This window comes from Ursus arctos, unplaced genomic scaffold (assembly GCF_023065955.2).
Source record: "Ursus arctos isolate Adak ecotype North America unplaced genomic scaffold, UrsArc2.0 scaffold_28, whole genome shotgun sequence".
In the NCBI taxonomy this organism is placed as follows: domain Eukaryota; kingdom Metazoa; phylum Chordata; class Mammalia; order Carnivora; family Ursidae; genus Ursus; species Ursus arctos.
In genome coordinates, this window is record NW_026622963.1 from 1,934,887 (window position 1) to 1,947,924 (window position 13,038).

Below are 13,038 nucleotides of genomic sequence, written 5' to 3' on the forward strand. Positions count from 1 at the left end.
CCGTGTTTGAGTTAATGGATCCGAGGGTGTTTGTGAAGGTGAGCATGCACGCGCGGGTCTCTAAGCTCGTAGGCACACTGCCCGTATGAGTGAGTATGCAGCCAAGGAGCAAGTCTGGAGACCAGAATTATACAGAAGAATAGTTGTTAAGCCCAGATATCTGGAGTTGCTCGTTCACGCCTCCCTTGCACCCAAGGAAGTTAAAAAAAAAAAAAAAAGTGTGCCCAGAGATCCCCAGAAAGCCTAAAAGAGTGCCGTCAAAGAAAGCATCTTTCCTAAGTTTAAGTCCTTTTCCTAAGTCCCTACTGAGGGAGAAGGATGGTCCGGTTTTTTCCCATGACTACCTGCTCTCCACCCTCAAAACCCCAGCATTTCCCATCCTGGCAGGAAATACATTCTCTAGGGCAGAAGGACTGAGGAAATTCTAGTCATTCCACGTTTTTGGAAAATAGTTTATTAATTCATTATAGGGACAGATACATGATCAATGCCTTGGCTTAACACTAAAGAATATCATAGTTGTGAGGAGGGGGAAAAAAAGGCTGGAAAAAGAATTAAATAATATGGCGTAAACTAAATACAGACAAATAAATGAGCAGGTACCGATTACACTTGTCATGCATCAAGAAAAGGAAGGTTTCTAAATGAGACTCAAAAAACGTAAGGCATCGATGGTAGGTGACAAAGGGATTAATACCCTGTAAAAGGCCAATAGACTCTTTTCTAATAAAAATACTGCTACAAAGACACAAACCTAACACTTCCAAATTACCCAGAGCCCAAATCATATATAATGCTAGTGAGTAATGGCCACTTTCTTATCAACTGTGAGTTATAGGCAGATACCAGATTTATTACTTATTTGCTTTTGAGAAACAATTTTCCACCCAACCTAATGGGTTATAAATTGTCTCATTTGCAGCTATTTAATTTAAACCAGAACCTCAGTGCCTGTTAAACAAGAACATGAAAAATGACTATGTGGTGTAATGCTAAGAGCCTACTGTTAAAACAGCCATTTGATTCAGGGCAGTGTTTTTTTTTTTCCTTTTGGAAAAAAAAAAAATCAAACCAGCAAAATAAAACGAGGCTTTTGACCTTCAGAGCAATGGCGAAACACATACAGTGGCGTCGGCCACGGTGACGCTGGATGCCACAGAAAGAGTACAAGTGACAATTCCGTCTTCAACGAGCTACAGACCAGCATGAATTATCTGCGGCGCTCTCACAGGCTGGCTGAAGCAGGGGAGGGGAAGGAAATGTAGGTGCCGATGTCAGTCGGAGTGACACCCGAGTGTAATAAACACAGATGCTGAAGGGTCTGAGGGCGCTGCAACTCTGCTTGAGAGACGTGTCACCATTAAAAAAAAAGAAGGAAAGATAGACTGGTTATTTCTAATTTGGCCCAGAAGCCGGAGTTAACCCTTGATGTGCCAATCAGTTAAAAAGATGCATTTAGGGAGAAAAGCCCCCACATCCTATGCTCCAAGGAGAGGCTGGGGCGCAAAATCAAACAAATGACCTTGTCTTCTCTACACAGGAGATAGAAGTCCAGCTTGTCCCTGTGTGACAGGTCAACAGAAAATGACTTTACGATTGAATTTAAAGAAAACAACAACAACAACAAAATGAAATGAGCCAATTACCCTTGTCCTGTGCAAAGGCCTCAGTGCCAGCCCCCAGAGGGGGAAATTCCTCTCACCCCCATCCATCAGCTCCTGTTCCAGGGGCAGAAAGTGGGAGGGAAGATGCTGGGCAGTGGTGCCCCTAATCCCCACTCTCCTTCTCCCCCCATTTTGGCTTCAGCTGGGAAGGAAGGTCCCAAACCCCTCCATCCAGGAACCTTACCTCCCTGCCTCAAAGGGAGGGGGTCACTTCCCCCCTTTCCCTGTCTTAGAAGTCCCCCTCTGTGACATGGATCCCCCAACTCCAAGGAGAATCCTCCTATCTCAACCCCAGGGAGAAAGATGCAAGGGAAACTGGACGATTTTCTCCAAACCCACACTGGGAGCGGGCAGTCTGCCTGGGGAGGGGGTATATGGCGGCACAGAGAAGAGGGGCAGGAGGATGGCCCGGGAAGCGAATGGCGGACACAGAAGTCACGCTATGGCCTCAAAGCAGACATGAGGTAGTCATGTTGTTAGGGAAGGAGGCGGAGATTGAACCCAGGCAGGTGAACCACGTGATGTGGTCCGGGAGAGATGTGGGAGACAGCAGAGACAGACAGGAGACAGAGAAACGGAGGAGGAGAAAGGAAGGAGTATGTGGGAGGAAGAGGAGGGCAGCAGGACTGGGAGCAGGGCTGACCGGAGACAGAGCCCTAGAGCAGCAGAGGAGAAGGGAGGACAGGAGAGCCAGGGCAAGCGGATTTCCAAAACCAGGCACTTCCCAAACGACAAAAGGAACTGCAGAGTTGCTCTGAGGGGAGCCAGAGTCACCCTCTCAGCCTGGGCAACAGGGATGCGGGCAACGGGTAGTGATGCGACGAAGATGCCAGGCATTCAGAGCCTACTGCGCTCAGCCCAGCCAGACCGGAAACTGGGCCGGGGCTGTCTTTGTCAGACAGGGCATTGCAGACACTCTCAGAGTGCGTAATAAACGGCTGGGTGACAGAGGTGGGGGGCCCCCAGGGCTGGGGGCTGACCACTCTGGGGCACTGTCCTGACCTGGAGGATCAATTAGGCCACAGTGACCGCTACCTGGCCAGGGGCTCGAAGCCCACCAGCCAGCACACGCATACATCAAGTACAGCCGGCCCCCAGGGCCCTCCCACAGGACATGTGCCACAGAGCGCGGGGGGAGTGGCTACTCCATTCATGCCTCTCCCCACAGCCACAGCAGCCAGGCAGGCTCCAGACGGCGTGACGATTTTCCGGAACGGCAGGTACACGGGCGTACATACTCAGCCACACGTGCCACGTCCCATGATCCATACTAGCCTGCCCCAAACTGCACCCTCTAGGGGAGCTAGGCAGAGGAGGGGACCGGGGCTCTGGGCAGGCCTGGGCTGGTTCCTAGAGGGCAGGGGGCCTTTGGCTGGCAGCTGCTCCCGGGGGCCTCCTCCAGAGCCTCACTGGGCTGGAGCTCGGGGTATGGATAAGAAGCGCCGGCCGCCTCTGGCAGGCAGGTGAGTCTGTCTGGCCCAGTGGTTGCCTGCTCACACCCTCCCAGCTCCCTGTCCAGCCAGTCTGCCCCCTGCCCTAGATCCACGACTCCCGACGTGAGGTCAGGAGCCTCCGGAGGCAGGGGATCTTCAGGTTCCAGGTCTTGGAGGTGGAGGTCAGGGTTCCCTTTGGATGCACTAAAGTCAGAGTGGACAATGACTTCAGCCTCCACCTGATTCCTGCAGGCCGGGGGCGGCTTCTTCCTGCCATTGCCCTGGTCAGAGCAGAGAACATAAAGACAAGGTGACCATCGCTGAGAGTGACCATCAGAAGAATGACCAACAGGGGCGCCTGGGTGGCTCAGTTGGTCAAGCATCCCACTCTTGGTTTTGGCTCAGGTCATGGGTCCGGGGACTGGGCTGGCTTTTGGCTCTGTGCTCAGCGGGGAGTCTGCTTAAAGATTCTCTCCCTCTGCCTCCCCTCTCCATTCACTCTCTCTCTTTCTCTCTCTCTAAAATAAATAAATAAATAAATAAATCTTAAAAGGAAAGAAAAAGAATGACCAACATACTTGGGGCAGAAAAGGACTGACGCACTCCCCCAAGCCCCAGAGCGCAGTGACTGTCATACAAGAGATGAGATCAGGCCCATGCGAAGGCAGGGAAAAGGGCATACTACCCATTTGCCCTTGCCCAGAGTTGGAAAAGTACCAGATTTAGTCAGAGCCTCAGTGCATAGGAGGAAAGGCAGATGCCCTCAGCCCAGGCTCACCCGCAGATCCATGGTAATACTGCTGGGGCCCACTTAGGCATCAGGAGAGGAGCGGTGTCTCCAATCCAGAGGAGACACAGATTCTCGCAAACGGCCTACCCTCCACCCACCCATCTTTAGAGGCTCCAGGAGCCTCCTAGCTAGACTTCCATCCCCATGGAAGTTACCGTCGGGGGTCACCAGAAAAGTCACTACTTGCTCTTCACAAGCACAGAGCCCCTTCTCTCCTTTCCTCCCCGTCCCTCCCAGGGCACTGACCTTTATGGCGTCATACACCAGAGCCTGCAGCAAGAGCGTCTGCCCCGTTCCAGCAGGGGGCAGCAGGGCCCGGGTCAGAGAAGGCATGGTGCCTGCTTGGGGCAGCTCACAGCCCGCCCAGGAACCTGCCCAGCTTGGCCCACCTGGCTGAGCCCAGGAGATCTGCGAGCAGAGAAAGACATGGGAGCGCTGAGGGTTTGGCTGGGAAAGGGGAGCCTAAGAGAGGCAAGTAGATGGAGACTCTTGGCCTCCTGGCCACCTCCCCGCTAAGGCTGTGAGGAGGGACCAAGAGTCTGGGGGTGAATGTGAGAATGGAGAAGTCCTCCTGCAGAAAAGCCCAGTACCACAGGCTCTGGCAAAGCCTAGAGGTGTCCAAGCCAGGCAGGGTCTCCTTCACCACAAAGGCAGGGAAAGAGGGAGGAAGCACCCAAGGGTCTGGGCAGGATCCTCAGAGAAGGGCAGGACGAGCCACCACTGCTGGCATGGAAGGGACCTGCTCTACTTGGGCCCACCTTATCCAGGTCCTGGTCTCACTTGGTCACGGCCAAGCTGACCAGCCTCTTGTCTTCATATTGGGGAGGGCCGGGTCTTAGAGGTTTCTGCAGCTCCCAGGATGAGGAGCGTGTTGTTGGCCACACTGAGTCACCAGGAAACAGTCCACTGGGTGGGCCTTCCCTCCTTCCCTCCTTCCGTGAGAACCAGGATGACCCATTCTGCCAGGGATGGAGGCCCATCTGCTTCCCTACCCTGCCAACCTTTTCAGGGAGGAAAGAGAGAGAGCGGCTTTTCTTCTGCAGCTGGCCCTAGGAAAGGGCGGGGGGGGGGGGGTGGGCGCGGGGAGGAGGGCGGTAGAGTTTCTCTCAGGGGTCACACATTGTACTCTCGCGCCCCCTGGTGTCCTGTTTGGGAATGAGCTGTAGGGCAGGGCTCTGACCCACCCAGGCTCCAGGCTTACCTTTCTCTTGGAGTGGCCCCGGCAGTCAGAAGTACCGCCCCCCATAAGGCTGTGCACTTCAGCCCTGTCCTCCATGTCTGAGGGCGGTGGAGACCAGTCCTGGGGACGGGGGTGCACCAGGGACTCCAGTTCATGGGCAGCTGGGGGACTAGGGGGGCCAAGGCGGGCTCGAGAGTACAGTGCGGGGTTCCCAGTGTTGGCCGTGGAGGACAGGCCTGGGAGGGCTTCCCTGGAAGGGAAGACAGAGAATCAGACACAGTGGTCAGAAAGTGAGGGGTGGAGGCAGGCCTGAGATCTAGTCCTGCCTATGTCCTCAGGCAGGTTCCTGTCCATCTCTGGAATTTTGTTTCCCTGTCCGGGCAATGATTAAGAAACCACGTTCAGGGGCGCCTGGGTGGCACAGCGGTTAAGCGTCTGCCTTCGGCTCAGGGCGTGATCCCAGCGTTATGGGATCGAGCCCCACATCAGGCTCCTCCGCTGGGAGCCTGCTTCTTCCTCTCCCACTCCCCTGCTGTGTTCCCTCTCTAGCTGGCTGTCTCTATCTCTGTTGAATAAATAAATAAATAAAATCTTTAAAAAAAAAAAAAAAGAAACCACGTTCAAAACAGCTGTGACATTGCAAATGGGACCTTTCCTCCTCCCCTCCCCGCCCCCCAGGACCCAAGTATCTGGAGGTTTGGGGTCCCTCTTTCCAAGATGCTGGCAGCTACAGAGGCAGTGAGAGAAGGCAGCTCTGCCTAAGCTCACCTTTGCCCAGGAGGTAGGCTGGGGCTCCCCCAAACTCACTCTCCATTCTCATGAGGACATCACCCCCAATCCCTTCACCCCAGAGTCTTAGTTTTAGTGGGGCCTCTGGGGGTGCCTCAGGCAAGTCATGGCCACTTTCCCGGCCCTCTCATCTCTGCCGCCCTTCTGGAAATCTCTCCTCTCTGCAGGCAGACTGGCTCCTTCACCCACCTGTGGGGGCTGCGGCGCAGGCCAGCACACATGCAGGCCAGGAGGCAGAGAAGGCCCACGCAGACACCCACAATGATGCCTGTGACTGAGTGCACGTCCAAGGAGTCTGGCAGGGGACAGAGAGGTGACAGAACAGGTCAAGGCCAGGACAAGGTCCAGGATTCAAAGCTCAGGATTTCTGTGGCTTCCTCAGGAGACGACTGGCCTGAGTCTCACCCTGTGGACACTCAAAATCTTCTGCTGCAAGAAGGGATCCACCGCTACTCTCCCTCTCTGACTGTCCTCACCACCGGACATCGGAAGTTCTGGTCCCTCTCTGTCAACCTGGCCTCTCCGTGAAACACGCTGGGGCTGGTTTCGTGGGAGGGCAACAAGAGCGGTTGCACGGGACCCACACTTAGAAGGACGCCACGCTTGGTTTAAGGTTCTGCTATCACCATCTTGAAATTCCCATTTTTTAATAAGGGCCCCACATTTTCATTTCACACTTGGCCCTGCAAATTACATAGCCAGTCCTGCTACCCTCTCCCACCCCATAAAGCTCATCACCTCTCCAAGCCAATCCTCCAATCGAAGCAATCTGCCGAAGGACCAAGCCAGTCTCCCATAAATCTGACCTCTTGACTGAATCAGCTCTGAACTACATCCATTCCTCCTTCAAAGCTGTCCTCTCCCCACCAGACTACGAAGCCAGCTGTCCAGAACAATGAAAGGGTAGCTGTGCCCGGGGGCAGGGCCCCGGCAGAGACGACTTCAGCATTAGAGGTCAACTCCAGGGGCCTCAGAAGACCTGAGGCTGTCCCGGGGTGGACCCACTCCTCCCTCCCAGGGTGCCCTCGTACCCGACAGCTTCTCCTGGAGAGTGATCACATCCTGCAGGCCAGAGAAGGGCCCAGGCCCCACCTCTGTGCGCGCCCCCATCTTGAAGAAGTACCTAGTGTCGCTCTCGAGGCCATGTACCTCAGCACTGAAGATGTTTCCTGGGGGCAGGGGGAAGCAAGGAAAGTCCGGTTGGGAGGTTGGCTGAGTGCGGGATGCAGGAACAGCCTGGAAAACGGGACTGAGAAGGTCCGCTCTCCCACCCCTAGAACAAACCTCAGCCACACTCTCGCTACTAACCCAGCCACTGGAGTGGTTGGAAAGGGAGAGCGGTGGGGAAGCCCTTGCTGGACGGCCTGGGGGGTCCTCACCGTCCGTGGTGAGCAGGGTCCACTGGTGCTCGGGCTGGGTGTGGTTGTTGCTGTACAGGATCAGATACTCCACGATCTCTCCGTTGGGCTCCGTGGGGGGGCGCCAGTGCAGCCGAACGGTGGACGGCGTCAGGGGGCTCAGGCGCAGGTCAGATGGGGGCGTTGAGGGCCCTGGGGTGCAGAAGTGGAGATAGGGCGAGGCATGGTCCCTGAGAGCCCCAGCTCCGGGGGAGACGGGGCATGAGGACAAACCACAAACCACAAAGCAGAATGAGATCGGATCTCTAACTGGGGAGTTTCTGGAAAACAGCTGGGGGGGTGGGTGGGTGTGTTCAGTACCATTCCTCCCCTCCCAGAAACTCTTCTTCACTCCTTGGAGCAGATCTCAAACTTCTACACCCAAATACTTCCAAAGGCGGAGGACACTGTCTGGTATTCCAGACACCTGGGGGCAAGGCTCAGAACTTTCTGGAAGCCTTACATTTTATTTTGAACTCTCATACTATGTTTCTCTTCCATTCCATGGTAAAGTTTAACATAAAAATAGTGTTTAAAACTATCATTGAAAGTTCCTAACTCACCCTTGCTACCCCCAAATCTTCAAGTAAAATCAGTTGATGCCCTGTATAGCCTTGGTCTATGTTTGCTCCCGACACAGGTCCTAAGGGTCATGGGAATCCCAGTATAAGAAGTACAACCTTTTTGGTTTTGCTTGTGTTTTGTTTTTAGAGAAGAAGCTGATCCTGGGGGTAGGGGTGAATGAGGAAGGGAGGGGAGGAGAAGTAGGGACACACAACTAGTGAGTTGGAAAGGGACAGAGATTTGGGGTTTCAGGGCTTCCAGGCCCAGCAGAGGGTGGGATGGGGACCCAGGGCTTAAGGCATAAGACAGCCACAGCCTCACAGGCTGCCAGAAGCCTCCCTGCCTCTCAGCTTCTCAGCTCCAGTCCCCCCATCTGCAAAAGGAAAAAACACCCCTGTCTGTCGCACAGCCAGTGGTGCTGGGGAGCCAACGTCATAAAGCCTCCTCTGAGAAAACACCAGGGCCCCTAAACTCCCTATGCAGTTTCAGACCATAACTGAAGTCATGGGTCGGTGAGAGACAACTTGTAAGCAGTTTTTTTGAAGAGCAAATGCGTGAGAGTGCATGGCTTTCACACCCCAGCCCACACACATCTTCCTATCTCAGATCCTGAGACAAAGATCTTCTGTAGACGGGAAGGTGAAGAGTGTCAGGGCCAGCAGAACCGAAGAGCCTCTGCTATGAGAACAAAAGTCCCTCTGTCTTGGAATGGCATTTCCAAAGGTTCTAGAGTCACGGATGTGCACAGCACATGGCTCCGTCCTTTGACAGAAGGGAACACAGAGGCCCAAGGCAGAAGGGACCTGCCCAAGCCTGTGTGTCAGGGGCAGGATGGGGACCCCAAATACAGAATCCAGGACACCTGCCTCCCTGACCTGGCCCCTTGTCACCAGCTCAGTGAGGTCTTGGCAGTCTCCTTAAAGAAGCCCCTTCTCTAAATCTCATTATGTTTAGGAGTAAGTGGTTAAGACCAGCCCAGGACTGGCCAATGTGAATGCAAAGCCAGAGATAGACAGAAATGGGTTCTGAGGGACATGTCAAAAAAGAGGGCCGTCGGAGCAAGAAGCAGGGGGGTAAAAGATGGGTTGGTGGCAAGGGGGCCACTCACGGTCAGGCAGGGTGGAACGTTCCACCACGGAACCGAAAGGCCCGTCCATGTCCACGCCGTGGGACTGTACCGCGAACTCGTATTTGGTGAATGGCTTCAGTCCACCAATGAGGATGTCTTCTCCAGAGCTGCCAAGGCAAGAAATGCGTTCAGTGCTCTCAGGCGCACCTCCCTGCTGGGCAGGCCCGTCCAAATCCGCTCCCCCAGCCCCAGGCCCTACCCTGGGTGGGGAACCTACTCACTGGCACCACCCAGAGGTCCTGCAGAGAGGTCTGGCTGTACGCTGCTCCCAGGGTAGTCCGGCCAATCTCCAGACCAGGCCCCCTACTCCAGGAAACCTTCCTGGATTCATCCAAGTCATTGTCCACCCAAGGATTCATCGCTGATGCATGTTTTCCTCAACTAAATGGTACTTCAGCCACAGCTGTACGTATCTATTATGTTTTCCTACTTTATTCTGTTTTATTTGCTTTATTGTGTCTTCCATGATATTTTCATGTGATTTTTCCTCTGCCTAACCAGCCGCTCCTTGGGGCAGCGGCTCTGCCTCGCCATCTGACCCTCTCAGCACGGCATCAGGGCTGCCTCCTCCCCATCATGTCGGGAGGCCTCTGAGGTGGAGAAATGGGTCTGTCCTGCTCACGTTCCCTACGGTTGAGTGCGAGGCTCTGTTGGGAGGGGACGGGATAGGATGGACCCCCTTTTCCAGCTGGCACCAGCAGGACCTCAGACCCTCAGAGTGCCCCCATGCAACACGTGAGCCAGGGAAGGTTCCTGAATCCCCGGGGTCCCTCCCGTCATCACCGTCTGCTACCCCCCACCCACCCCGCGGCAGCATCGGCTGGCTTCCCACCTGGTGTAATAGGTGACCAGGGAGGCGTTCCTGAGCCCCCAGGGGCTGAAGCGCACAGTGTAGTTGACAATCTTGACCGTGGTGAAGTCTGGCTTTTTCCACCGAAGCCAAATGGACGTGGAGCTGTTGGATTCCGCATGGACGTGGGCGGGGGGCAAGGGTGGTCCCCTCTGGATGGGCAAGTCTGGAAGGGGAACACAGAGTGTGGGGAGAGGAGGGAGGACACTCACCCCGAAATACGGGTAGTGGTTCGCGGTTCCAAGGCACGTTTCTTCACCCTCTGTCTTCTGGTCCTGTGAGCTGGACCTCACAGCTGAGGAAACTGAGGCTCCCAAGAATGTGAGTGATTTTTGCCAAGGTCATCCACAGAGCAGACTGTACCACAGAGAGGCAGCGAATTGTGGCAATTTCAGAGCCGGGTGGCCCTGGTTCCGGTTTCAGCTCTGCCGCTGTGTGACCTGGGAGAAGGTACTTAACCTCTCCATGCCTCCATTCCCTGTTCTGTCAGTGCGGCTGAGAACAGTATCCCTTCACAGCGTCGTTATGAGCATTAAATTAGTTAATATTTGTTAAGTACACAGGAAAGGGTCTGGCATGGTGTTACGGACTGAATGTATGTTGAAATTTGAACGGGGTGGGGGAGGCCCTCATGAACGGGATCGGTAGCCTATCTCGGTCCATCCGGGCGCCTACAGCAAAGTACCACAGACTGGGCGGCTTACAAACGACAGAAATTCCTTTCTCACGGTTCTGGAAGCTGGAGTCTGAGACCAGGGTGCCAGCATGCCCAAGTCTGGTAAAAGCCCCCTGGTGGGTTACAGGCTGCCAACGTCTCATTATATGATCTTCCGGAGGAGAGCACAGAGAGGAAGTGAGCTCTCTCGTGACTTTTAAAAGGGCACCGATCCTCTTCGTGAGGGCTCCACCCTCCCGATCTCATCTAACGTTATTTACCTCCTCCTCCATCACACTGGAGGGTAGAGTTTCAATGTATGAATTGGGGGGCAGGGGAGGAGCACGAACTTCCAGTCCGTAACTCTGCCCTTATGGAAGAGCCCCCGAGAGCTCTCCAGCCCCCCTTCTGCCACGTGAGGACCCCGTGAGGAGATGGCTTATGGTCTAGGAACCAGGACGTGGGCCCTCGCCAGACACTGACTTTGCTGGTGCCTTGATCTTGGACTTCCTCCAGGGCTGTGAGAAAGAAATGGTTGCTTCAGCCACCCAGTCTGGGGTATTGTCGTTACAGCAGCCCAAGCGAAGACCTATATAGTAAGTACTATGGGGTGATGTGCTTATTACACAAATATAAAATAAAACAAACGCCATGACAGAGGGTACCTTATCTGTACTGTTCATCACTAAGCTTCCAGAACAGGGTAGTAGACAGTAAAAAAGATTTGGGGAATGAACAAACTGGAATTAGAACCCAGGTGTCTTGGCTCCCGGATGAGTGCTCCCTTCGACAAAACCACATGGTTGAAAATCAGCCTGGGACGTCAGGGGTGAGGGGGTGTCATGACGGGCAAGCAGGGTGGCCCACACAGAGCCACGGGGCAGTGTACTAGAGTGGACAGGCTTCTGATGGGTGGCCGGGAGTCCCGGTTCTAGTTTAGGCTCTGTGTGACTTTGGGCAAGTCCTTTTACTTTTCTGAGCCTCCGTTTCCTGATGGGCCACAGAGGACACCCTCCGCGCCTCGAGTGGAGGGACAATCAGACAGTATGTTGTAGGCGGATGTGTTTTAAAAATGTTTAAGGATCAAACAGGGTTAGGAGTCACTGATCAACCATGGGGTTTCTCTCCGTCCAAATCTTCCAGATCAGCGCTGCTCATGGGTAATGAAAATCCAGTAGCCGGCCTGAAAGGCAGGGCACCGACGGAAGCTTCCCTCTACCACAGAGGCTGTCTGGGTCTAGAAGAGGACCTTCGAGCCTAGGAGAATGGGCCTGGGGGTGGCTGAGGCTACTGGATGGCCTGAGCACCAGGGCTGGCCCAGAGGAAAAGGAAAGGAAGCGGCACACAGACCCCTCGCCAGAGCCCTCCTCTCTCTCCTTCCCCAGCCCCCTCACCTGGGGTGGGAGCCTTTTCTGTCTTGCCCTTCCACACTGCTGCATAGCCGTCCTCGTGTTTGTTGAATGCCACAAGCTTCACCTCGTACAGCCTGCCAGGGGCTGGGGAAGGTCATGGGGGTCACCGGTTAGAGGGACCTCCGAGGCTACTCTTTCATCCCCAGAGAGCATTCCGTTCCCAACTCCCCTGCCCAGCTTGCCCCGTCCCCCACCGAGGCTATGTCTGTCTCGCTCCCTCCCGCAGCCCTCCTCACCTAGCTGGGTCAGCTCATACTGCTTCACTTTCTTCTTGAGCCGGACAGGCCCCACATCCCAAGCCTGGTCTCCGCGGCCCCCCGGGGGACTCTCGCCATCGGCCTCCTCCTCGGCCCCCACCTCCCGCCAGTACAGTTTGTAGCCAGAGATCTGGGCGGGGTGAGGGGGCGGCTGCCACGACACCACCAGGGACTCCATCCTTGCCCGGACCTTCAACTCTGCAGGGGCAAAAGGGACTGGGGGCAGAGGAGTGGGATGGAAAGAAGGAGTGAGAGATGGAGGAATGAGGAGAAGGAAGCCAGGGGTGGGAGAGGGGAACGAGGCAGGAGGAGGCCAAAAGCAGGAAACCAGCACTGAGCGAGAGCCTTGCCAGCCTCCTCGCAACGCGCTGGCACGCAGCCACCACCCCCGGGGCCAGCCCTGGGTCAGTCTGGAGGTGCACTCCCTGTTCTACACGCCCAGAGTGCTGAGAACGCAGGGATGTCTCGGGGCATTTGCAAAGAGGTTAGCAAAGAGCCCCTCTCGGGCAGGACTGATAGTGCCTGGCACAGCGTTGGGCTATGCAATTCTTCTGGAGGAAGGGATGCATGGGTGCTGAGAGGCAAGGGGGTCACCGGGGTTGCTGAGGCTGCGAAGGAGGGAAGGAGCCACTGGTGTGGGTAGCCTACTTGGAGACTAAGAGTGGGGCCTTACTATGTGTCAGACACTGTTCTAAGCTCCTTGTATGTGTATTTTAACCTTATTCTCACAACCCTATAAAATGACAAAAATACTATTGTCACCATTTTACAGAGGAGAAAACTGAGAAGTTAAGTAACTCGGCCAAGGTCACACAGATAGTATGCGTGCCAGGTTCTGTCTGTTCTTAATCACCCTATTATTGGGCCTCTTGACAAAACCAACAGTCCTCATCTGCAAGCAGCTACTATCTGACGAGT

General features: G+C 54.9%; 1 protein-coding gene across 2 annotated transcripts in view; it reads right to left on the reverse strand.

Annotated features, from left to right (window-relative positions):
* Window positions 1–435: 435 nt before the first annotated feature.
* Window positions 436–13,038, reverse strand: part of IGDCC4 (immunoglobulin superfamily DCC subclass member 4) — a 38,524-nt gene continuing 25,921 nt past the window's right edge. Inside the window, exons 11-20 of one of the 2 annotated variants that reach the window (XM_026478605.4) lie at window positions 12,100–12,336; window positions 11,846–11,947; window positions 9,779–9,962; window positions 8,926–9,053; window positions 7,236–7,406; window positions 6,888–7,025; window positions 6,046–6,151; window positions 5,089–5,317; window positions 4,134–4,295; window positions 436–3,378 (exon numbers count right to left, since the gene is read on the reverse strand). In XM_026478605.4, the coding sequence (XP_026334390.3) occupies window positions 2,968–3,378; window positions 4,134–4,295; window positions 5,089–5,317; window positions 6,046–6,151; window positions 6,888–7,025; window positions 7,236–7,406; window positions 8,926–9,053; window positions 9,779–9,962; window positions 11,846–11,947; window positions 12,100–12,336 (1,868 nt within the window). In that variant the 3' untranslated portion in view covers window positions 436–2,967. The remainder of the gene's footprint in view (window positions 3,379–4,133; window positions 4,296–5,088; window positions 5,318–6,045; window positions 6,152–6,887; window positions 7,026–7,235; window positions 7,407–8,925; window positions 9,054–9,778; window positions 9,963–11,845; window positions 11,948–12,099; window positions 12,337–13,038) is intronic. The other variant, XR_008956126.1, reaches the window with a different exon arrangement.